This window comes from Arthrobotrys flagrans, assembly GCF_004000055.1.
Source record: "Arthrobotrys flagrans strain CBS H-5679 chromosome Unknown unitig_15, whole genome shotgun sequence".
Taxonomy (NCBI): Eukaryota; Fungi; Ascomycota; class Orbiliomycetes; order Orbiliales; family Orbiliaceae; genus Arthrobotrys; species Arthrobotrys flagrans.
Window position 1 is genome coordinate 2,605,960 of NW_027137545.1, and position 24,752 is coordinate 2,630,711.

Genomic DNA, 24,752 nt, shown 5'->3' on the forward strand with positions numbered 1-24,752 from the left:
ACATATATCCAGTTGCATAATTCCTGTTCACAATTGTACAACAAATCAATGGTCCCTTCATCAAGCGCTGTGCCGTATCTTGAGGTGTCAAATTAGATTTCTGGCAGTATCAAGTCTTTTCATGCAATCGATCTAACATCCGTTTGAGATTTCAGTGATATCTACGAGCACCTATTATGGAATCGATTGTATGATCTAAGTTTCAGACTGCGACTGTCGACTCACGCGCGTAGTAAACAGACCGACATTGTCGCGGGTACCCGGGTTTACCACTAGATATCTATCTGATTAGATATTAGAAAGCAAGGCTGTCCTCATCAAGTTGAAACATAGTCCCCAGGCTGTTAATAGTACATAGTACGTATACGTCAAGCAAGCAGCGCCAGCCGATTCTCCAACTCAGAGCTCTCCAACTCCCAACATGTTACATTTTTCGCGTTTCGCCACCTCGTCTCTGCGTATTCTGTCCTCGAGACCAACTGTTACATTCCTAGGCTAAGCCAAATCAACTGTTGCGGACAATCTGTCACAAAATGGCGTGCCTTTGGAAATCAATCTTCCATCCTTCACTCCTCCTTTGCTACCCCAAAGTTGTCACCGATTTCAATCAGACAATCTACTTCTTCTATCGAGAAAAACGACTTCGAATATTAATTAGGATCCAGCTAACCGCTCAACACCATGTCCGTGTGTTTCTTGGCATTAGCTTCGGCATATGACGGCAACAGATGAGTCCCGAATCCAGGCGCCCAAGGCATGCCGCCGGCAAAAGCTTTGCTCACGGCATCAAAGCACACCACACGGAGCTTTTTTTCACGAGCTTATTAACCAAGGTTTACTCGAACGAAACAGCCTCGGGCGGAGCGAGACACAGAGATGTAAAATAAAAGACAATTGTGTGATAGTGCTGAGAGCAATGACCGGTCTTCGGACCCTATGACCGTTCCCCCAAAAATCAGGTGGTGGCAAACTCCATGCTCTAGATCCGGTCGCGAGCTTACGTATCCCAGATCACTAGGCAATGCTTGGACATTCGACTTTCCAGGGTCCAAGATGCCAATAAGCGCTTGGAAATGTCAAGCCACCGACGAAGCCGCTTTTCTTGATCTTTTCGGAGCGGCTTTTTTCCGTTACATGGAGAAAAGGTTACCAGAAAGCTTGACGGGGATCTTTTTCTCCCAACGAGGCGTATTCCGAAGCTCGTACGTCGAGGTTATTTGCCTTAGGGCTGCATAGCGTCGTTGTCCGCTTGCTGCATGACGAATCAACTTTGCTGTTCGGGTCTCACGGCAAGTTGAATGACTTCTTGGCACGAGATCTTGGCCTACGCTATCCCTCCTGCTATTCATAGTCATAGGTCATCGCTTCCCAGCCCGGTCGCCAGTGGTGTCCAGGGGTTCATGTGCCTATGGCTGGCCGAGGAAACTTGGAGAACTCGCTAGGCACCATGGACTTCTGTACAGTAGACGTCTGCAGACGGGGAAAAACAGAGGGTGTTCATTGCCCTTTTGGGTTGCGTTATCCATGTGTGTAAATCCCGCACCGCCAAGCTCAGCCTCAGGTAGAAGAAGTTGATTCCGTCGGGTACCCCGGCTATTGTCCGTTTGCACCATGCTGACATTTCAGAATGTCCATGTCTTGGGATTGCATATGGGAGCCCTATGATTGCGAATCAGAAGAAGAGGGGTACAAATAGCACCCGGAACCCCGCTTTTTGAGCTGCTTTTCGTTCCAATATCATCATCTTCTTTGATCAAGCACTTCCATTACCAATATACAATACAACAAAGTTTACCTACCATCTTCCTACATATATACATATCTTAAATAGCTATGTCCAACCAAGATTTTTACGGCGGCCAGCAGCAGGGCGACTACTACCCACCACAGCAAGGTTACGGCGGTCCTCCACCAGAGGGGCAATACGGCTACGACCAGCAGCAACAGCAAGGTTATGGTGGTTCCCCATATCCTCAGCAAGGCTACCCTCCACCACAGCAATACGGTCAATATCCTCCTCAAGGAGGTTATGACCCGCAGCAACAGGGCGGATACCAATCTCCACCACAAGGTTACGACCAAACCCGCGGAGACGGTCAATATCAATATCAACAACAATTCGGACAAGACCCTAATGTTCCATATGACCCAAATGCCCCACCTGGACAGCCCGGTGAACGTGGTCTCGGATCCGCACTCCTCGGAGGTGCAGCTGGTGGTTTCACCGCCCACAAGTTTGGGGGCGGTGCCCTCGGAACTATCGCTGGAGCCATCGGTGGTGGTTTCCTAGCGAACGCTGCTAGCGAACACCACAAGAAGAAGAAGAAGGATAAGAAGAGCAAGAAGAGCAAGAAGGACGATCCTTATGGTCACAAAAAGCGTGGTGGTTCCAGCTCTTCCAGCTCTGATTCTGATTAAATTTAATTTTAAATATATTTGTTGTTATTTTCTTAGATATGTTTCTTTCTCTTAATTTTTTTTTTTTTGCCGGGATTGGTTTTTAGTCTTATTTGCTCGGGGGGTTCTGATTTCTTTTTATCGTAAGGAGGGGGTTCTCAAATTTATATGAATTGGCAATTGATCGACCATATAGCTTTCTGATGTCGTTTTTTTTATCCCCTTTCTTAACGAAGTTATGCTATAACGTCTATACAAAATTATACACGGGGCGGCTTGTCGATGTTCCCTTTCTTCATCAATACCTTCACACTTTTACACTTTTTTTTATAAATCTTGTGATTAGATAACTAGATCAAAACAGTGACCTAGGTTCTGAAAAAAATAATTTAATTCGTCCTTTTCGCCCCTCTATCTCCATATCGTCGTCTGAAATAGAGTGGCTAACCTAGTGGAAAGAAAGACAGAAGAAAAACGAAAGCATGCGTATCTATGTGAGCAAACGAAGAGCAATAGCGATATACCACAACTGCCTGCGATCATATAATACCACAATCTTGGCATTGATAAGTTCAATGCTTAAGGAACCCAAGAATACCACCTTTCTTCTCTTTCACAGATCCATCATCAATCTTCATAGAAGCAGGCTTCTTCTTAACGAACTTACCTTTCGACTTAGCACTTCTAGTACCCGAATGCGGTTGACTTTTAGGCGCCTCAAATGGGCCCCTAGAAACTTTGTCCGTGGGACCGGCAGAGAATGCAGCGTCGTCGTCACGATTCCAGGAGTCCGGTGAACTAGGGCGGCCATTCGCATCAGGTTCGACTTGGGGGCGTAACTATAGAAGGCAGATATAGGATATCAATGCTATTTGGATAGATTGCCTGTGCGCATGGTAACGTGGAAGCGTATTGTCCGAAATTGCAGGCGGGAAGGCGTTGTCGAGCTGAGCGTTGTGGATCTGAGCAAATGTCATGGCTCCGAGATCGCCATTACCGTTTGAGACTATGAATGGTAGTTGTCGGGGAGAGATTTGCTGGCTTGTCGCATCGAGTTCAACAGCATTGGCTGGAACCGGGATACTGACTCTGTAATCTTCCAACGGGATTGGGGTCGTATATCGAGATTCAAGATCCGGGAGGTTGTTGCTATTAGTATAAAGGAAAGTCTACGCCGAGGCGTAAAGTCTTCCAACTTCAGAGTCATACGAAAGGGTAGAAAACACGCTATTGCGATTGGGCATTGGTGGTGCTAACGAGTCTGTAAAATCGGCCTCGCTATTTCTGGTAAACGTACTCGCAGCATCGCTAGTTAAGAGTTGTGGCAAGAACGCTAGAGCGACTGGAGAGAGGTAGTTGTAAGTCAGAACGATGATATATGCCATCTCCACCGACACGTGCTGGAATAAAACGGCCGGACAAAGTTCGCCAGGGAAGGGCAGCTTCCCGTATAGCGTCCCGTTCGTGGTCTGAAAGCTCCAGTCGGTCATCCGATTTTGATTCCTCTTCCGATATATCTAGGGCTTGTTCGACTTTTCTTTGAACGCGAGGTCCACCCCAACTTCGACGCTTGTAACTGTAGACGGTAGCAATGAGATACCACCAGTTGAACACCCGATTTGCCATAAACAGAACTGGATATAGAAACGCCTTTTTTCGTCCCAGCTAGAATCGAATCCATGATAGAACATAAATATCCAGTTAAGTCCGAGAGAGAGAGAGATCAGTGGCAGAGGAAGCCCGGGGACAGTTTGAGCTTTAGTCATAAGTGAGAGGATCACTATGAAACGTATATTAGCTTAGAGGAGCTAATACATAACTATCATTTTGAAATGGCGTAAAAAAATCTTACGCAGAACGAGGTGCAAGGTTGTAGTACGAATTGTATCCTGTATCATACGAAAAACGCAGAGGAGGGGATATCGCTTCCACGGTTGCCAATCAGTCAACATGGCAGCCTCATTGGTGACGAAACCTTTGAACCATCTAGTTCTCTGATTAATCAGAGAATTCCAAGTAGAGCAAGCCTCGGTTTTGCAACAAGCACTTGTGCTGAATCCGATTTGATAAGAACGCTTAGCACCAATCATAAACAAGTGTGTGAGCCAACGGTCCTCGCCCAAGTGGTATTGTCCATAGTCGAAGGGGTTATCATGCTTATCGGCTATATCTGCAAATAAAAGGCAGACATGTTTCTGAAAGCGGAGAATTTAAGGCATGTCAATGCACCTGGCAGACAAGTGGCCGCTCCGCAGCTGGATTCGATAGCCCTTTCAAAAAGTTGACCGTGGATGTATTCCATGTCCTGTAGAAGAGTAATAAAGCTACCTTGGCCTTTCTCAACCCGCGAAGTAATGATGCCTGTAATAGCCATAACCTGACTACCTTTTCTCCTCTTGGGCAGGAAGTCCTGGAATTAAGAGAAGCTTAACTTAAAGGCCCCTTCATAATTCAAGGCTTCTGTTTGGGGATGCTTACCATGTCATACATAAAGTTTTGGACGCAATATTTGTCCAAAATACAATCCGAGTCGATGAAAAGAAGATAGACATCATCCTGACGCTCTAGGTACTTCTCGTAAAGACGATTAATCATTTGAAACGTCTTCTTCTGAGTGTGTCATTTCCCTCCGTGTTTGTATCTGCTAACGGTAACGCGAGTACCTTGATAACTAACGTCAATAGAAACCGGGAACCTGCTCTTACGAACCATAGGGACGCCGAGTTTAGTAAGAATTCCGAGATACTCTGGACTAATTTCATCGGAGTCGAAAGAAAGACAGATGTGAGGACACGTCATTGGATAATCCTGCTCAATGACCGAGTTGATACATTTCATGACATTTTCCGCCGATTCGTTGTAGCATGGCATAATGATAATCACTTTTGGGGCATCATCATTGAGGAGGTTAGCGTATCGTCCTTTCCTGCCTACAGGTTTGTTGAAGATGTTGTAGATAATTATGCCTGTTGGCAATAGAAGTAGAACAGCGAAGGCGTAAAATACGGCAAGTTCCAACAACAAAGCCCAGAAGCCCGGAGGCCGAGCTCCGAGAGAGACAGGGAGTGGGATGCTGACTATAGGAACTGGAATGAAACATAGACTTGATAAATTTACGACAGTTAGTAACTGTGTAACAGAGGGCCTTGCCCAGCCGGCTCCCAAGACGAAGGATCATTTTAAATTCATGTTACCCAAATGGGGCCGGGGTTGTAGTCGGCACTTACCAGAGCGTAGTGAACAAAGCGACTATAAAACAGTCAAGATAATTTTTTATGTAGTCTCTGCTTCGAACAGTCTTGACCAAACAATGGTAAAAGCAATACAAGAATGCACCCTAGAATCCATCAGGATACTCGAACACCTTCCATCGTCAAACATTGGAATACATATAAACTTACCAACCAAGCCAACCACTCAAGCAAGATAGCAAGGTAGATCGGGCAGCCTATAGCTAGGAAGATAATCTGCGACCATGTACATGTATGTCAGGAAATTTCGAAAACACACAACCGAGATCACGATTAATTAAAAAGAGAGAGAACAACTTACATCGCCAGTAGTAAGGAGAATTAGGGCAGTTCCAATGGGAGTGTGAGTATTGGCAAGCGTGCCTGGAATGACAAAGTTTGGAGGGAAGCCCTCATCGCCTTGGGTAGCTATCGTTGTAGAGTCGCTACTGCTTCACACGCTCCCTAACAATTTAGCATCTGGTATCCAGATGCCTCGATCGCCGCATAAGGTCTAAAAGATATTGTGAAATTGGGTAGCCACCTAATCTGTATAGACTGGCCTTGAAGGCAATAGTGAGGTAGATGATATGATGATGTTGGGAGATGTTGAGATCTAGATGCACGAGGGCAAACAGCCAGGCTCTAGCTTTCCTCTACAACTATTCTCCTCCCTAGAATTTGTGGGCTTTTAAGCTCCTCGGCAGCGGTGTTAGCGAGTCTTAAGGTTTTCAAAACATGATATAAAGCTTTCCAAGCGGTCCAGTTACAGGGAATTCTCGGCATCATTTAAACTACTATTGCATAGTTCATTGCATAAAAACCTCTACCTCAGGAATCTAGTTTTCAGGATTGTGTATTGAGATTTTACAATTGGCTCTAGACTGCCCAAGGTTATGGTAGATTACCATTTATCGATTATAGGAAGTGGTTATAACTCTCATTTAACATTTGCTATCAAAGAAACGGTGGTTGCGTTAATTTCAAAATTTAAAATTGTACAAATTGCATGGCTATGCGAAACTTAAAGGACTTCCAGATATCAATTTTAGCCAGTGCATAAACTTCTCTAAACCTATAAAACGACGAAGAAACGTTAACATTAGAAATCCAGGTCCGTATCCAAGGGTATAAACGTACTTATAGGTACAAGATCCGTCACGCATCCGTCAATTGCAACCGCTTCCTTAAGTCCATTAACTCCCCCCCTCGCCCGTTCACCTGAATAACGGTCTCCATATACCGCATCCAGATCTCAAACCCAATTTCATCCTCTTCTTGGTCGTGTCCGCTTGTACTTCTTAACATCAAAGTCCTCTCCAAAATCGGAACCGTATACATGATCAATCCCCTCCGCCTCATGGACTTACAAAGGTCCTTTATAGCATCTATGGTCCTCTTATCCCTCTGCCCATAATAGTCTGAATAAACCTCAAACGAGGATTGGAACATCTTTGCTGCATTTTCGTAGTCTTTGAGGAGTAAGAATGCGTCACCCATATATCTTGGTGCCCAACCGCTATTCGACAGGTCGGTTCCGGTGTATTTAGTTTTATAGGTCATGAACTGTTGGATAGAAAATCTGCCGATCCTGGTGGCCGCGTCCTGTCGACCAACTGATTTGCATACCTTCGCAATGTAGATCAGAGCTTTTCCGAGAAGGTAATGGGTCCAGTGGTCGTCGGCGGAAGCTTTAGAAGCGATGGATTGTATATGCGTTAGACCTTTGCGGAGGACGTAGTACCCGCCGTCTGGGTATCCGAGTTGGAAATTAGACACCGCGATATCCGCAATAAATTCAATGCACTCCACGGACTCAAAACCCCAGCGAAAGTTTGCGATCTTGTACGCCGCTGTATTTGCCTCCAGGGCTCCCAAGTAGTTCCGTTTTTCTGTGAGTGTGACACCGAGTTGTCTGTAAAGATCCAGTGCCGATTCGTGATATGTTAGTCCGAATGTTTCGAATGCCTTTTTGGCGCGTTCGTATATGAATAAAACATCATCGTTAGGTATCGTGTCAATCAGGAAGCATATGTCGGCGAAACCTTCGAGCGCCATAATAGTGTAGTAATTAAATTCCCCGAAAAGGCTTCGAAGTTTTTGGAGATGCGCTGCCCTTTGGCGAAAAGCAACGACGAAGTCGGCTTCACCGTCAGACCTTGCGATTTTGTCTGAGAATTTCTTGAGCTTGTGGTAGTATTTTGTAAAAAGGTAGTCGATCCGTTCCCACTCTTCTTCTGCTAAGACTCTTTCTGGTGGGTCATCGGCGGGAAACCAGGTGTTCCGCTGAATAACTGGATCTGAGCTGGTGCCCATCCACTCCGGGCCAGTCGCCAATTTAATTACTGGGGAGTCCTCCCATCCATTCACGACAGGTTTCAATGGGATACCATTCACAATGGCCGAAGATATATGATACGGTAACGGATCCTCATCATAATGCTCTATCCACTGCGAAATAATCACATCCCTGCAAACCGCAAAAGATACACTTGAGTTCTCAACCGCATGGTGTACAATCTTCACAAACCTTTCCGCATCATTATATATGTCTTCCATCCACTCAGCCAGTTCTGTTGCATGGTCGTCTGGCGGCACTGACCAGGAGCCGTTTGTGGCGTTGACGGGAGAAAGGTTGTCTGCAGCCGCAGCCGAGCTATTAGCAGCAAGATGAAATGATTCGAGCGAGTGGAGTACTTTCCTGTAGATGTTCTCGAAGGTACTTGGGAGCTCTGTAGTTGGTTCGGGATCTGGAGCCGGGTCTGGTGGCTGCGGCTCATTTACTGTAGCGGGAGGAGTCCCTAATTGGACGTCTTCGATAGACACCTGGCTAATCGCGGGTGAGTCCGTGGGTAAGGTGCTAGGGCTGGCGTTGGCTATAGGTGACTCTGCGACTTTTACATTTGGATTATCGACTTGCTCCGTGTGTCTCTCGGCGATAGCTTCATCTTCTGCATCTTCATCACCCGAGGCCATTGGAGGTGGAGTGACCATTTCGAGTTCACCAGGACTCGCAGGGATATTTCCCATAGCTTTAAGAGGGTTAGGAACAGAAGTACCTAAGGTTGTGGTCGACTTCACATACCAGAAAACTCCCTCTCTCCACCCTTCACAATACTCCCCAACTGCGACTCCGTAACTTCTTGCCCAGTATCTCCAAAATAGAACACCGTCTCCTTCCCCTCTGCCTGCCTGCGCCGGTTCATCAAATAGATCCATTTCCGCTGCTTCTTTGCCAGATTCTTATTCGAGACGCCCCAAATCCCCAGTTTGCTCTTCAACTGGTTTAGACTGTTATAAATTGAGTTGTTAGTTCAAAATCCAACAATGCACGGTATCATCAATAGAGGGGTTCGAAGAAGAATTGTTTACGAACTTGGTATTAAACCCCCTCTCAGTTTTCAATGCCTCGAGTATATTCCTTTGCTTCTCGCCCCGTTGAACAAGGTCCAGGATGAAATCTTTATGTTCATCCCATACTTCATTTCTACGATACGCTCGTTTCTGGACTTTAGCGCCATCGTATAGTTTGAAGCTACTGAACTTTGACATTTTGTCTTGATCAATAATCAGGAAGGATTAAGGCAAAGAACAAGAGGATTAAGGCAAAACAAGTGCCCCAATTAAGGATATGCCGAAAGAGTATGTTATTCCTCTGAGATGTGATATCGATCCATGGCTTTTTCGGAGCGCGCTTATGCCGTACTCTTTATAGGAAAGTTCGACCCCGCCAGTTTCGGTTTCATAACTATCGCGAGCTTGGAATTGGGGTAGCTTCAAGATGGGAAAAAGCTGAAACCCAAGGTTCTCCCGCCCCGGTTGGACAGCACGAATAAGTCTGAGAAAAAGGTAAATGGGGGACACCATCCTTGCGAGTTCACGCTAGTTCATGCATGTGCGTGGGACAGCAAATACATTGTAGTCGTCTACCAGTCGATTTGAACCAACGACCGCTAAACCCAATCTTTCGGCCTCCCCGCTAGGCCACTCACGCCATTGATCCATGACGTTCAACCCTAGCTTGGTTTTTTCGAAGAGGCTGGTCTTTGAAAACGTTGATTTTCGAGAAGCGGCAATTCGACTTCGCTAAGGATCCATCCTTGGGCTTTGGCGGCTGTTTCGGCGTGCAGCCGGCAGCTGTGCATGTCATTAGATTGCATATTCATGTTGGTTTGATTTGGTCTCGAGTCTAGGTTTGATTGATTAGAACTCCTGTGCCGAGTAGGGATTAGAAAGTGGAATTTCCATTCGAGGGAAATCGTCGAGAATGAAATTGAATCTTTTTGTACGGGATGGAAACATGGGATTGTAATTGGTTGGCATGCTTTGGCACGGGCCGTCTCTTCGTTCGTGAGGTCAGCATGCTCGAATTACCATGTATTGTTAGTTATCAATCCAGCCCAATCGAATAGCCAAGTCCATCAAGTTTCGTGATGTCATGATGTTGTTTCGATTCAACCGTGGTGGCGGCCTGCATTCGCCAGAGCTCGCCTGGCCAATTCAAAACACCAAAAAACCCTTCGCCAAAACAACTTTGTCCAGGCCATGAACCCCGGTTCACCACCACCATCACTCCCATCCTCCACTCCCAATCAACCTAACCGATGACCTAATCGCCATCAATTACTAGATCCTCCGGTGCAATGCTCTACTCCACCAATGGCGGCTGAAGAGGACTACTTCGGTTCCGACGATGACTTCAATCTTGACCAGCTGCAGGAGATCGAAAACGCGGCTTTACTCGCGTCGCTGACCCAGAAACAAAAGAAGGCTGAACAACCTCAATCTCAACTTCAACCTCCCCCACCAATCCAACAGCAGCAGAAACAGCAACCTCCCAAGAACCGCTACCAAATCTCCTCGAAAGCAGCACCCCATAGCTCTAACCGCCAAAATGCGACCCAGTCGCACCCCGGTCCGAACAAACCGTACACAAACCGTGCCTTCCAACCACCGAGACCGGCTCCACCGCCAGCTCCCAAAAACCTGTCTGCAGAGGAACAAGAAGTCCGTGCCGCCTATCTCGCTCGAAACCAAGAACGTCAGCGACTACGGCAGCAGCAGCAGGATGCATACCTTGCCCAACAGCGACAGGCCGAACAGCAGCAGCAACAGCAGCAGCAACCGGCGCCCACGCAGCAGCCTTCGCAAGCGGTAGTACAGCAGCAAGCATACATCACCGAACAACGGCAGACTCAATTATCACAAACATACACCCACCGTCAACGGCAATTACAACCTAGGAATTCATATCGACAACCTACACCTTCATATATCACTCAACCAACCATACCGAGTACTCCTGGTGACCGATCACGACTACAAAATTCCATAAAACGACCCTCTGCACGTGTCTACCAAACCACGAACGGTACTGCAAAGCCAAATCCTCAACCACCCGCCAACATCGCCAGACCGGAAGAATATGCCAATTATGACCAAGCCAAAGAACTATGGGATACCGGTGCGGCGACCGAAGTGGTTGTTCAGGAAGCAGCGGGAGGAACAGCTGCACTTGAAGCATCGGCTTTGGGAACCTCTGCATTTGGCACCTCCGCTTGGATCAGTAGTAACGAGCCAACGTTGGGGAAAACCGCTACATCTCACCGGGTTACTAATCATGACATGGTCGATTATGATGCGGTCGCCGAAGCAGAAGTTATTAGAGCTGATGAAAGTGCGGTTATGGATGTTGATCCGGGGAAGGGGTTGACGGCACATGATCTGGAGGAGCTTGAGACGTTAAGGAAGGCTGCACAGCAGCTGTTGCTCGAGAAGGATGATTTACAGAAAAAGTTAAAGCAGGCAACTGTTGATGTGCAGACTAAAACTGGCGAGAACTTGCTGTTGCGGAAGAAGATGGAGAAGGCGGAGACGGAACACCGGTCCGAAGTCGATGCCATAAGGTCCTATGCTCAACAGAAGTCCGATAAGGCGGAGGAAGAGATGTCAAAATTGCGGGCAGACGTGGTGAAGATGCAAGCTGATCTCGAGTTCGACCGGAACGACCAGCAGGCAATGCACAGAGAGTTAAAGCAGTACCAAGAGAAAGATAGACAGCCATCAAAACCTTTGAAAGATACGAGTCTTCAAACGCCCCGGAAAACCCGGATTATAGAGCTTTGTGACGGATTCGATGCAGACGAAGCCGGTATGGTCCGGAGTAGCCCTCCAGTCGGCATACCTGGTAGTCGCGGCCGAAAGACGCCTTCAAAGAGCGCTAAGCGGAAGAGAAAGCCGAATGACTCGCCTATGAAGCATTCGCAGACTTTGATGCTGCCGATCTTACAGTCGGGAAATAATTCGCAGAGGTCCGTGATGATGGAGACGGGACCTGAGCCCGACGAAGAAGATTTCGATGCTATGATTGATAAAATGACGCTTGAGGATCTAGGTTTGGGGAATGATGACAGACAGCAGGTATGCACGATTCATCTCAACGTATCGGTGGACGCTAACAGCCGTACAGTTCCTCGAGAGCATCCTGTCTTATAAGCCCGAGGAGGGGGTCCTTACTATATTGGAAATTTGGGAGAACTACCATTTCCCCTCAGACGCGGGAACGTCACTGGCAGCATTATTTATGGAGAACGTCCCCCAAGCAGACGTGGACGCCGCATATGGTGAATTTCCGGCGAGGATTAGCTGCATTCTTATTGCTTTATGGGACCGGTGTTATACGGAAAAGTTTGTAAGCATACCTGCAGTCCACTTCAATAGCGTGCATTTTGCTAATTTGACCAGTTTGAGCCATTATCATTACTTTTGGATTTTTTACATCACGTTATAAACTGTGATTTCGGAGAACAGTTGTTTCCGATAATATTGGAACCGTTTGTAGAGGTTCTCCAGAAGACCGTGATGCTTAATTCGCTGGAGCGGTTTAAGGGACGTTACGACCGGATCAATTCACTTGTTGACGTCGAGAAGTGTCTGTTGCTGTTCGAGACGGTAGCATTGGGGGTCCTCATCAATGAAGACCTTAGTAGACAGTATGTTCCCCTGAAACAACCTCTCCTATAGAGCTTGCTAACCGGTACACCAGCTTCTGGGCCCTCGTCCAACCGGACTTCATCGCCCCATTCATGACATACAACCAACCGATCTCCCACATCCGCTTAATCCTCAATACTCTACCATCCTCCGTGTTTTCCACTTCGTACGGCCCAATCTCTCCGGACCCTCTCCAACAAAAGGACTACGAAAGAGTAACGTTAATACACGCCTCTTTCCTCCTAACCACAGAACCCAAAGCCGATCCAACCGCTCACCCGGGTCATCGGCGTGCGGAGATACTATCCATCCGCACCGCGATTCTGACATTCTACTCATGCATAGCATCCACAACCTATGGTATCACAAGTCTGGTCACAAACTCCAACTGGCAAGCGTTAAGCCGCATAATCGTACGGCTCCACCACGAGCTAGAAGAAGTATACGAAGACCGCTACGGCCTCAAAAACTCAGTAAAGTTTATAAACAACGGGGTATCATTCATACACCGAGTTTTAAAACTACAGACGAGTAACGATGATATCGAACGGTTGTTGGGGAGTAATGCGCATAACGGGAATGGGTATAAACATTTGGTTGTCTTTGCGAGGGTGGCGTTTGTGAAGGAGGGAGGGTATTTGAGTAAAGCGGGTATATTGCCGGAGACAGTGGAGATGGCGATGGAGGTGCTCGAGGGAAGCGTGACGATGGAACAGGGGGATGAGATTTGGGGGCTGTTCAGGGGGAGGGAGGGCGTTGGTGCCGGGGGGGATTCTATGACGGAGAGTATGTTGGAGGGGGATAGGGTTTTGAGGGAGGAGGAGATGAAGAGGTGATCCCCCCTTCCTTACCGAGGCACACGTATACTCTGCGTATACTCTGAATCGAACGGGGCTGCCATGACGGAACATGCGTATATATCCCTTTCTGTACGACGGGACGGATGTATCTTTGGTATTTGGGAAATATGTCTGGGTGTTTGGCGCACATACAGGGAGTTCGGTCCTCTTTTATGAATATACGATATTTTAATCAGACATGAACACTGAATCGAATCATGAGCTTATATAAGAAGTATACAAGCCCACGACACGTCCCCACTGAATGAAGCCGTTCATCCGGTCCGTGAAGTGACGTCAACATTAATCCCCAACTTGACGACTCTAATTATCTCCTCCTCACCACCGGGACTATTCTACAAACGACTTACCCCCCTGCTCCCCCCACGCAAAGCAATGTGAATCCCGAGAAATGCGGGATTTCCATTTTCTATTAGTTATAAAATACAGCCAAGTTGTGTTGAACAGCAGCCAGGAGCTGCACTTGAAAATTTTTAGCCTGGATTTGCCGACGCACCGAAAAAAATAGCGTTTCCCAGTGTCCTATAATAACACAAAGTCCCGACCTTCGGCTTCCCACTCATCCTTCCTTCCTTCCCTCTCACCTCCTACAAAGTACCCATCTCCCCACATCTCCTTCAACCTTCATAATCCTTTTTCTTTTCTTATAAGGTACGTATTTCACGTGTATTCTGTATCAATTGATCCGTAGTCACTACTACTTTATCGCGGTGGGGCGAGGGGCCGGAGCTGGAGCTCAGCCTTTTTCCCGCTCCCCTCGTATCCCCCCCACCACGAGTTCATACACGCTCACTCCACCTGTCTTACCCACAATAACTAACCCGCTCGACCACCAGAAATAAAACACCACCAAAATGTTCTCCCTCCGCCGAACAACTCAGAACCTTGCACAGAAGCGTGCCTTCTCCGCTTCTGCTTCTCAGGTACCTTTACCCATTCCGTCTCAATTGGTGAAAATCAGCAGTTAATTCGGTGATGTGATGATTTACCCAGTACTACAAAGTCGCCGTCCTCGGAGCCGCCGGCGGTATCGGACAGCCATTGTCGCTTTTGTTGAAGCTTTCACCAAAGGTTACCGAGTTGGCGTTGTATGATGTTCGTGGGGCGCCTGGTTAGTCTCTCTTTTTTACTCTTCCTTCGGTCCGGGGTGTGGGTTTGTTTGGAGATTTGGAAGGGATGAATGCTGACATTTTGGAATAGGTGTCGCCGCCGATATCTCCCATGTGAATACCAACAGCGTCGTATGTTCCCTCCCTCCCTTCTGTAACAATAGAACGTAAACTAATTGATATAAAATAACAATAGGTCAAAGGCTACGCCCCCTCCGAAGAAAACCTCGCCGAGGCTCTCAAGGGTGCTGAGGTCGTTTTGATCCCAGCCGGTGTCCCACGAAAGCCTGGAATGTCGCGTGATGGTATTTCTCCCCCCCCCTCTTCTCTATTTTTCGTAGATGCGTATGGCTAATGATATTTACAATAAAAGACCTCTTCAACACCAACGCCTCCATCGTCCGTGATCTCGCAGACGCAACCGCAAAGGCAAATCCGACTGCTAAGCTTTGCATTATCGCCAACCCCGTATGCCATTCCCCCCACGTGGCCACGCAATCACCAAGATGTTAATTTGATTCATCCTAGGTCAACTCCACCGTCCCCATCTGCGCCGAAGTCTACAAACGCCGCGGCGTCTACAATCCCAAGACCCTCTTCGGCGTCACAACCCTCGACGTCGTCCGCGCCTCCCGCTTCATCTCCGAACTAAAATCCACCGACCCCGCCGCCGAAAAAGTCACCGTCGTCGGCGGCCACTCCGGCGTCACGATCGTCCCACTGCTCTCCCAATCGAACCACCCCGATATCTCCGGTGAGACCCGTGACGCCCTCGTAAACCGCATCCAATTCGGCGGTGACGAAGTCGTTAAAGCCAAAGACGGTGCCGGTTCCGCTACTCTCTCCATGGCGTTGGCAGGATACAGAATGGCCGAATCCCTTTTGAGAGCGAAGGATGGCGAGAAGGGAGTTGTCGAACCTACGTTCGTCGAAAGCCCGTTGTTTAAAGACCAGGGAGTCGATTTCTTCGCGTCAAACGTGGAGTTGGGGCCGGAGGGTGTTAAGGAGATCAGAGGTGTGGGGGATATCAACGCTTACGAGAAGGATTTGATCGAAGCTTGTGTCAAGGATTTGAAGAAAAATATCGAGAAGGGCGTGGCGTTCGTCGAGGCCAATCCTCCCAAATAGATTACTTCTCGAGTAGTCTCCACCGCGGGGGTTTTGTATATAACCTATAGTGGCTGTTGAATAATTACTACAACTAGGGGAGGGAGAATGGGGACGTTGGAGGGTGTAGATAGCCCCAATTACTTTTTTTTCTTTTTTTTTAAAAAAAAAAGAGGATGGGATATAAAATACCTCGACTGGCCGGAAAATCTCCACTTTTCTTCCTGTTGATACGATAGACCCTAAGATCGCAGGGATCGCATTGATCTTTACGATCTATATCGTGATAAGATCTTAACGCCAGAAATGATGCGTTTAGCCAGGCCCCAAGATATATATAGGCTAATATGACGCCACCAGGATACATCGGTCTATGTCTACGAACCCTTACAAATGGAAAAGAAGATGAAGAAATTGACTGAGGAGGAATTAGATGAAAAAGTTAACAAAAGGGGGAGAAAGAAGGTTTATATTAAAAACCCTAAAGTAAAAAAAAAAAAAAAAGTAACAAGCAGCAAACCCACACGGTGAAGCTCTTCTATATGTTGTAAAAACCGGAACAATAGTAAAGTTAAAAAAAAAGGTTTCAGTCGATCAGCGACTGATTAGGTAGTCTCCGTCCCATGTAGGCCTATGAAAAGTCCCATGGACGGTAAAACAGGAGGGATAATAAAAAAGGAAATGCGTATCCACCACCCCATCCTCTAAGCCTCTACCCTTCATAATAAATAATGCAAAAAAAAGTACTTTTATCTTAAACAATGCCCCCGGTGAGATTGATATAAGAGTATTTAATCCTTCATCTCACCATCAGCCCCCCCGATCTCCGGCTGCAGAACATCATCTCCTGCATCCTTCATCTCAACATCCGTATCCTTCACCTCAGTTCCCTTCGCTGCCTCCTCACGAGCACGCTTCTCGGCTTCAGCGGTATCACGTTGAGCCCTCAGGGCTTGTCGCTTTTCCTCTTCCTTGTCGTTGTAGCGTTGGACGATGGGGCCAGCGACGGAGCGGAGTTCCTCGTGCTTGGCGACGTAGGCGGCTTTGGTTGTGTCGTCGCCTTCGTCGTAGAGCCAGTTCTGTATTATATTATCAGCATGCCATTGTCACACCATTTAATGATATATTTAAGGGGGAGGGTGAATTTACCTCAGCGGCCTCGAGCATGTCCTTCAATTTACTCTTCTCGCTCTCGCTCGCAAAGTCTGCGTACCGGTCATCGATCTTGGACCTCATTTCGTAGATATACTCTTCCAAAGCATTCTTGCGGTCTTCGGTATCGGCGACGAGTTTGTCCTCGACGAACATTTGGTTCTCACGTTCCGCCAGCGCATCCTTGGTGGTCTGGTCGGCTGCGGTGGTGCCGCTGACAACGGTGAGGTCACCTTTCTTGACTTGTTTCTTGACCTTGCGAGTCTTCGGTGGGGTCTTGTCGTTCTCGTCTTTCTGGTTGGGTGTTAGTTTCATTCCTTCCTTCCTTCCTTTTGGGAAATAGGAGAGGTTACTTACGTCTTTGTCTTCTGGGATTGGTTCCTCGACCTCGGCTTCTTCAACATAGTATCCGCTCTCGATATTGAGGACGCCATGCAGATTAAGCCTCGCCTTAAGTTTGCAAATCATGAAGTCGCCCTTCGGATCCGGCTTGACGCCCTTGACGGAAAACCGACCAATCCACGGTGAGATTTTCCCTGGAAGTTTATCTGGTTCCGCATATCTAGCTTCCAAATCGAATGACTCCTTCCGGTAGAACGTCAGAATTTTAGTCGAAGGCACCGTGTTATTCTTGTTGAAGACTGTGAGCGTGGTATCTTCGTCGGGGATCTCGGCATATCTCTCCCACGTGAATTCTATTGGGTAGGAGACGATGTCGTGAACGGCGAAATCACGGACGCGGAAGACGGGCGATAATATCGCACAAGCGAAGGCGCAGCCACGGGCGACGGCTTCGTCTTGGTTGAGGGTGAAGGAGAGGGGTTTGCCAAAGAAGTTGGAGATGGCTTCCTTGAGGGATGGGACACGGGTGCAGCCACCGATGAGTTCGATGAAATCGATCTCACTGGCTTTGAGACCGGCGTCGTCGAGAGCCTGTTGTAAGGGGACGGTTACACGGTCCAAGAGTGGCCTGACGAGTTCTTCGAGCTCTTCACGCTTGAGCATACCTCGGACGTCGATGTCGTTCATTATGGACTCGACGTTGAGAGGAGCTTGAGCGTTCGCCGACAGGACCTTCTTGACCTTTTCGACACCGGTCATGAGACGGGTGTAGGCTTTAGGGTTAGACTTGACATCAATCTTGAATTTTTCCTTGAATTCGGTGGCAAAGTGGTCGGCGATAGCCTTGTCGAAGTCTCGGCCTCCAAAATGTCTGTCGTAGGCGGTGGAGAGGACTGTGAGTTCACCTTTACGGAACGCGACAATGGAGACGGTGTAATTCGAGTAACCGATATCGACGAAGGCTACCCTTCTGGGTTTCTCCTCAGCGGTGGGAAGGTCTATCTTGGTGATACCGTATCCGAGAGCGGCAGCGGTATTGTCATTCAAGAGCCTGAGGGTCTTGAGACCGGCAACCTCGGAGGCATCGAGGATAGCTCTTCTCTGGGCGTCGGTGAACCAAGCAGGAACACTGATGACGATGTCCGAGACGGGAAGCTTGAGCTCAGCAGAAGCGGTAGCCTTGATCTTGGTGAGGTACATGGCGATGAGGGCTGTGGCTGAAAAGGTCTGCTGCTCTCCGAGGTAGTTGACCTTGGCACCGACCTGACCGTTGACGTCGACGAGAGGAGCGGTGACATATTGCTTCTCAATTTCGATCTCAGGGTCTGAAAAGGAGCGACCGGCGAGACGTTTTAAGGAACCGACGGTGTTCTTGAGGTTGGAGATTTCCTGGGTTTTGGCGGCCTCACCGAGGTATCGGGACTTGGGACCGAATCCAACGAGGGACCTAAAAAAAATATTAGTATCGTAACCCGTGCAAGCCTTGTATCGAGATATCGATAACGATGAAGATAGGAAGAAGAACTTACGGAGTAGCACGGTTGGACACTTCATTTGTGATCTATCCACGCCCACAATATTAGTACCAATATTCTCTATCGCTCCGAGGTGAAAAAATGAGGTTGAAGGCGACAAGCATGAAGGTAGAGATGGATGGAGGGGGACAATGACATACCACATCGACACCTCTATTGCGAGCGACGGCAATGACGGTGTTCAAGCAACCGAAATCTACGCCAACTACCGACATGGCTGCTATCTGTAATTACAATCAGAAGGGAAAGACTGTGAATCTGAGGTTGTTGAGAGTGTAAGGATGTATGGATGTAGTCTGTTGATGTAATAGGATAGTGGGACAGCAGCTATCCTGGTGGTGTTGAGTGGGAGGTGTTGTGTTTAGTGGGGTCTTTTCTTCTAAATTTTTTTTTTTTTTTTTTTTCGACTCCCGTTCAAAGAGACAAGAGAAAAACTTGGAGATATTCTTTGATCAGATCAGAGCTCTAACAGACGCTCGAACTTTTGGGCATCAGAAAAGGTTCAAAAGGCTTTTCACTCAGAATTCACAACTGACAAGATCTTAGGCCCTTTTATATATCTCTAAAACCATGAAATCTCTGTTGTCTTTAAGTAACAGAAACTGCCTGACAAGAGCTAGACAGGACTAGTTCTTCTTGAAGCTTCCAATCCTTCGAATGACTTCTTTGAGTACCTGGAACCTTCTACAAACTCTTGTGTTGCTGTGTTGCCAAGCCGCTTAGTCATCTTTCTACATCTTCAGCCTCATCTCTTCTCTTCTGTCAACAATCACAGGCTTCATCGATATCATATATCCAAGGAGGAATACTCCGGGAAGGAGCGATGAAAGGGAAATCAGCAGGAGGAGGAGCTAAACCCCCACCACCCCAACAAGCCATCTTCTCCCGCCTCTCCTTCCTCCACCAAGCCTCCTCCATCCTCCCACCGTCCTCAATCGGCCTCTCCCGCTACTACACCTCCCACCTCCTCTCCGTCTCCAAAAAGTCCGTCCAACGACTCTCCCCTGCCGTCAAACACACAATTTGTAAACGATGTTCATCCATCCTTCTACCGGGAATCACCTCGACTACTCGGGTTGAGAATAAATCAAGAGGTGGGAGGAAACGGTGGGCGGATGTTGTTGTTGTTACGTGTGGGTTTTGCGGAGGGACTAAGCGGTTTCCTACTGTTAATAAGGAGGAGATGAAGGAGAAGAAGACGAAGGAGAAGGATACTGAGGGTACCGAAGTTTTGAAGGATGAAGAAGAGGGGTATAAGGATGCTGATATGACTGGTGCTTGAGCTAATCTTTATAATTCCTATGGTCGACGCTTATGAAAAGACCCCGGCTCTGCAGCATGCCTATCTGCCATGCCATGTCATGCCATGTCATGTCATGTCATGTGCCTATCCACGTCTCATCTCAGACAAGCAGCCTACCTACAGTCTTGGTTACAGGCTTGCTACATCTACAGGCCGGCTACAGGCTACACCAGCTCTCGGAATGACTTCTGTCCTAACACAACATAAGATACCTACAATACTGAACTCTCTTTTATCAGGGACCTTATAAGAGAACAGTAAGTCGTTATTTATGATATATACTTTACGGGAGACAGCGAACAAGAGATTCGATTTAATTCAAAAAAACTATCATTGCATTTGTTTGGTTATAAATGTCGAATCCTCTCGAATTGACAATCCGCTCTCCGTATAAAATGAGTAAAGATGATGATAATAAACTCCAGCCTGTAAGTAACTCCGAGAATAAGATAGACAAAAGCAAAAGGGATGCCGGAATCTCTTCCTCAATCCCTCAAAGCTTGTCCCGCGAACTAGCTAGCCTCCCCGATTGATCAATGCCAAAATAAAGACATAATCCCCCAGAAAACCATTCAAACCAAATACCTCAAGTAATCATCAAGAACGTGGCAAAAATATTTTCCGACCCGATTTAACTTTCCGTCCTTCCAAAAGAATTGCCCAGTTGGTAGGGTCCTAGGGAAGAAGATGCTATGATTTCTTATATCACCAAAACCCCCACCCCCACCAAAAAATTCACGACCTTCCTAACCCTCCTCCCCAAATACTCCCCAACCCACTCCACCCTCCTCCCCCTCCCCTCCTCCGAATCCCACCTATACCTGAACCTCTTAAAACACCATATCCGAACCCTGCACATACTCTTCACTCCCCATACTCCTTTTCTCCTTCTTACTCCCCTCACCATCATGTCCCTCCTCATGGTCCGCCACCCTCCTATGATAATGTCTCCCAACGGGAGCCTCATCCCTCTTCTCAGGCGCAATAGCCACACCTCCCAATTTCAAGGCGGCTCTCAAATCTTTTAGAAGCCTTTTGCCTAATTTCCTTTTTGTGACGCCTTCTTTCTTCGGTACTCCCCCAAAATCCTGGACGACTGGTGCTCCAGCTGCAACTACCGGTGCGGCGGCATTTATGGGAACCGCACCGGGTCCAGCTGCTGCGGCTGCAATGATTCCGGAGTGGAGACCACCTGCTGCGGCGGCGGCGACCGCTTTCCCGCCGGCGAAACCGAGCGCCCAGGCGATGAAGACGCCGGCTCCGCAGACCACGGTGAAGGCTAGCAACAAGAGTAAGAAGAATGTTAACCAACTTGTTTCTTTTTCCTCTTCTCCAATGTACCCGTAGGCCAATCGATCCCGATGGCGGTATTTTGGATCTTTCTTGAATTTTACCCTCTTCGATTTCTTTGATATTCCGTTTAGGGATTTATGTCCATGGGAGGATTTCAGTGAAGACCTAGAGGGTTTGATAACCAACGTTCCAGCTTCAAGATCTTCTGCGAAAGGTAGGGTGTTGGGTGATGACAGTAAGGGTTGTTTCTCGTAATTCGAGTTGGTGGTGGAATAGTGGATTAGATTTTCGTTCATCCCCTCATAATCCGTATCCGCCGTCGAAATGCTCGCGTTATCTTCGCTCCCGCTACTCTCACAGGAACTACTCGAACTCGAGCTCGAACTGCTACTCGCAGACTCGATAGAAATCAATTTACAATTGTTAAGAGTATGCGGAATATGAAGCGTCAGATATACCCCGCGGCTAGAGGAACGTTGTTGTAGGAGGCGACGGAGGCGAGAGGAGTACCGTCTGGGGGAAACGTAGGAGTATATGGCTTCTTCGGAGGGGAAGGGGGAAGTTGAGGAGGGGTCGTAGGGGTCGGTGATGGTTTCTTTGGAGGAAAGGTAGGGTGGGGGGAGGGTTTCGATCATTTTGGAGGATTCTTGTTGGTGTAGGCTTGGGTATTGTAAGTGGGGGGAGGGAGTGGAATGACTTCGACAGCTGAGTGTGGCTGGAGTCTGATATATAGACTGATACGTAGGTAGTACAGATAGGTAGGTAAATGATTGAACCCTAACCTATCATCTGTGAAAAAAGACTGACAGAAAAAAAAAGAGCGTAAACGGTAAAGGAATGAAAGGAATGACTGAAGATTCCGTATGTAACGTCCCAAAGCTACAACCTAACTGAACCAGACTGAATCTCTCGAAAGAAATCCGCTGAAGAAAAGAAAGGGAAGAGGGAGAGGGAGAGGGGGGGAAAAGTTGGGAAAAAAGGCCCTGGACGACGGGATGGGTATATATAACCCTTTCGCGAGGGATTGTGGACTTTGTGGACTATCGATCTAGTCCCAAAATCGTTGCTTTTAACACTAGTAGGGTTCGTGTATTTTCTTGGAAGCTATGGGATAGTGGACCACCCCCTCTCCGAGGTGGAAATTCGGGGGAATGTTACCGATAGGGGGAAGTGGAGATCCGTGTTTATGCTCCCTCTCTATCTTACTATTGTTGAACCGTTGAGGGTGGGCTGGTTTCCTTTTCCTTTCCTTTCCTTTTCTTTCTTTTTTCTTGGTTTGGTATTATACTTTTATCGATAATAACTAGAGGTATATATCACGCCTTTCTTTTGTGATATAAAAAACAGAAAGACGCACACGAGAGAGGACAGCTCAGCAATCCATAAGAACCTACTATTCAGGAAGTTCCTCACGGAATATCTTTGTTCTTTAGCAAAAGCCTCCCAGGCTTTGCTGAGACTAAATAATTGTGACCAATTCTTTCCTTCTGAATCGTGATTTTGGAAGAAAATTGAAGATTTGTAGGTGGTGATAAGCCGGCACCGTAGTGGGGTCGTTGATAACAGGTGCCGTTATGCGAAACGGACAAGGGTTGTGCCAGCCAAAATAGGAAATCTGAAGGAAAACGGTATGGTTGACGCGGGCTTCTTGATGCTCCGGTCGCACAGGTTAGAGTCCTCGTGAGAACAAAAAAAAAAAAACAAGAAATCCGATCAAGGAAAGGATGAGAGAGGTTCTAATAGCTCTCTTTCCCCTCTCCAAATGTATCAATATAATATTTGCAATTTTTAAACCTCGGGAAATGAGTCTTTTATGCACAACCTATTGAAGAGTTTCTGTTCAATGTTGTCCGAAATTTAAGACTTCGTGTTGGATTTCCTGCGTTGTGCCTCACAACGTATCGTTTGAGATCCGTGTTGTAGCTGTTGGAGTTTGAACTTCGGCAAGAAGTGACGGTTGGCGGGAAGGTAAATCCGAGATGCTTGGGTGGACTTCGGGTTGCGAATATGGTTTTGAGGACGATAGCCGGCGATCTTATTGTGGACTTTTTTCTGATCAGCTAGCTAGAAGTTGTCCTTTAGTCATCTGTCTACCGCTTTTTCCTTTTGCTTTTCTTTTCTGTAGAAGAGTTTTGTAGAACATACGAAGTACGTGAAAACAGGTGATTGCTACTGCTTCTGCGAACTAGCTAAGCTAGCCTGAACCTGGATTAGAACCGTTGGTTCATGCACAGTACAGGCAGCTTTGCTTGACGTGTTGGTTAACTTCCCAGGGCTGTCGACTTTTTCGGATCGAATTGTAAAAAGGATTTGGCAGCCTGCGCCGGACTGGAAGGGTATTATCAAGAGAAGATTATCAATAGTAAAACAATAAAATAAAAGTAGAATCTTCGATGCCTTTCAAAAAGCATCAACTTTTTCTGCCTGGGAAGAGCGGGGAATGCGAGTTATTCAGACCCCACTGTGCTTGAAGGGGTGTAGTCATGCATAAAGAACGAAAACCGAAGGGAAGGAATATGGAAGGGAAACTGAGAAAAAATCTTCACTTTTTCTTGTCGAGCGCCGTGAGGAATGTTAAAAAAGATATATATCTCCTCTTCTTCTTTTTTTGAACATTACTTAAAGAAGAATTCCCTGGATATCTCGGATTCCATGTTTTTGTTCTATCAAGGGGTGTCTCTTCTCAATACACAGGTTTGAGCTTCTAACTTTTGGCGGCAGGTTAGGGAATATCTATGCTAGAGGCTCAAAATATTTCTGAGGAAGAGGAAGCTGGTATCTTTTTTTCTTTTTTTCTGGCCGTTCTTCTTTCTGTGGCATAGATTTCTTTTCCTTCGTTACAAGATGCAAGATACATGAGGAAGTGGCGTTCTGAAATGTGGTTGAGGAGTTTTGACGCGAAAGAGGACTTGAAACGGTGAGCCTTGGCGATATCGCATAATGTTCGCGACATTACTATCTTTGGGACCGGCCGGATGTATTCTTTCAGAAGATAGTTACCGATCGATCTTGAATTTATTTTTTCCAAGACTCGAGCGTTAGTTAGATATCTTTGGATTCGCTTTGAATGCTTTTTGCAGGTGTCGATAATTATGAGGACTTCATGACTTGGGATTGGTGGTAAGCCAGTTTCCATGCCTGGCCTGCCTAACAGAATTTTTATTAAACGCGCGAAATGAGGTTACCTGGGATACTTTTGGGACAGCTTGGATTTTACGAGATCTGCTTGTTATCGTAGAATTTTCCTGATAGGTCTCGAGATAATTTCGAAATGAACAGTAGGACCAGTCTCAAGGACCCTTCAAATTCTTGTGTTTAGGACAAGGTCTTTCCAGCTATAGGGCAGTACAAGTTCACTACGCTTGCAACGGCTGCTGCTCGAAAGGCATTTTATTACATCTGCACGCAACCCATTTAAGACCTTCTTTTCT

The 24,752-nt window shown here is 47.1% G+C and overlaps 9 protein-coding genes across 9 annotated transcripts; 4 read left to right on the plus strand and 5 right to left on the minus strand.

Annotated features, from left to right (window-relative positions):
* Nucleotides 1–1,833: 1,833 nt before the first annotated feature.
* DFL_000664 (uncharacterized protein) lies at nucleotides 1,834–2,418 on the plus strand (the record flags this gene model as incomplete). Its single annotated transcript, XM_067636100.1, has 1 exon — nucleotides 1,834–2,418. The coding sequence occupies one exon, from the start codon at nucleotides 1,834–1,836 to the stop codon at nucleotides 2,416–2,418; it is 585 nt and encodes a 194-aa protein (XP_067495211.1).
* Nucleotides 2,419–2,969: 551 nt separating this feature from the next.
* DFL_000665 (uncharacterized protein) lies at nucleotides 2,970–3,887 on the minus strand (the record flags this gene model as incomplete). The annotated part of the gene is made up of 3 exons (XM_067636111.1): nucleotides 2,970–3,223; nucleotides 3,299–3,546; nucleotides 3,607–3,887. The coding sequence occupies 3 exons, from the start codon at nucleotides 3,885–3,887 to the stop codon at nucleotides 2,970–2,972; spliced, it is 783 nt and encodes a 260-aa protein (XP_067495212.1).
* A 27-nt stretch (nucleotides 3,888–3,914) lies between these two features.
* DFL_000666 (uncharacterized protein) lies at nucleotides 3,915–5,268 on the minus strand (the record flags this gene model as incomplete). The annotated part of the gene is made up of 5 exons (XM_067636122.1): nucleotides 3,915–4,177; nucleotides 4,250–4,567; nucleotides 4,627–4,807; nucleotides 4,876–5,007; nucleotides 5,074–5,268. 5 exons carry the CDS (start codon nucleotides 5,266–5,268, stop codon nucleotides 3,915–3,917), a joined length of 1,089 nt encoding a protein of 362 aa, XP_067495213.1.
* A 1,517-nt stretch (nucleotides 5,269–6,785) lies between these two features.
* DFL_000667 (uncharacterized protein) lies at nucleotides 6,786–9,179 on the minus strand (the record flags this gene model as incomplete). The annotated part of the gene is made up of 3 exons (XM_067636133.1): nucleotides 6,786–8,659; nucleotides 8,713–8,918; nucleotides 9,004–9,179. 3 exons carry the CDS (start codon nucleotides 9,177–9,179, stop codon nucleotides 6,786–6,788), a joined length of 2,256 nt encoding a protein of 751 aa, XP_067495214.1.
* A 1,107-nt stretch (nucleotides 9,180–10,286) lies between these two features.
* DFL_000668 (uncharacterized protein) lies at nucleotides 10,287–13,456 on the plus strand (the record flags this gene model as incomplete). Its single annotated transcript, XM_067636145.1, has 4 exons — nucleotides 10,287–12,047; nucleotides 12,097–12,318; nucleotides 12,372–12,619; nucleotides 12,673–13,456. The coding sequence occupies 4 exons, from the start codon at nucleotides 10,287–10,289 to the stop codon at nucleotides 13,454–13,456; spliced, it is 3,015 nt and encodes a 1,004-aa protein (XP_067495215.1).
* An 878-nt stretch (nucleotides 13,457–14,334) lies between these two features.
* DFL_000669 (uncharacterized protein) lies at nucleotides 14,335–15,717 on the plus strand (the record flags this gene model as incomplete). The annotated part of the gene is made up of 6 exons (XM_067636156.1): nucleotides 14,335–14,403; nucleotides 14,474–14,591; nucleotides 14,681–14,721; nucleotides 14,786–14,894; nucleotides 14,963–15,057; nucleotides 15,118–15,717. 6 exons carry the CDS (start codon nucleotides 14,335–14,337, stop codon nucleotides 15,715–15,717), a joined length of 1,032 nt encoding a protein of 343 aa, XP_067495216.1.
* Nucleotides 15,718–16,487: 770 nt separating this feature from the next.
* On the minus strand, nucleotides 16,488–18,940 carry DFL_000670 (uncharacterized protein; the record flags this gene model as incomplete). The annotated part of the gene is made up of 5 exons (XM_067636168.1): nucleotides 16,488–16,775; nucleotides 16,846–17,142; nucleotides 17,206–18,637; nucleotides 18,720–18,751; nucleotides 18,866–18,940. 5 exons carry the CDS (start codon nucleotides 18,938–18,940, stop codon nucleotides 16,488–16,490), a joined length of 2,124 nt encoding a protein of 707 aa, XP_067495217.1.
* A 608-nt stretch (nucleotides 18,941–19,548) lies between these two features.
* DFL_000671 (uncharacterized protein) lies at nucleotides 19,549–20,007 on the plus strand (the record flags this gene model as incomplete). Its single annotated transcript, XM_067636179.1, has 1 exon — nucleotides 19,549–20,007. The coding sequence occupies one exon, from the start codon at nucleotides 19,549–19,551 to the stop codon at nucleotides 20,005–20,007; it is 459 nt and encodes a 152-aa protein (XP_067495218.1).
* An 851-nt stretch (nucleotides 20,008–20,858) lies between these two features.
* Nucleotides 20,859–21,956, minus strand: DFL_000672 (uncharacterized protein; the record flags this gene model as incomplete). Its single annotated transcript, XM_067636192.1, has 1 exon — nucleotides 20,859–21,956. The coding sequence occupies one exon, from the start codon at nucleotides 21,954–21,956 to the stop codon at nucleotides 20,859–20,861; it is 1,098 nt and encodes a 365-aa protein (XP_067495219.1).
* Between the last annotated feature and the right edge of the window lie 2,796 nt (nucleotides 21,957–24,752).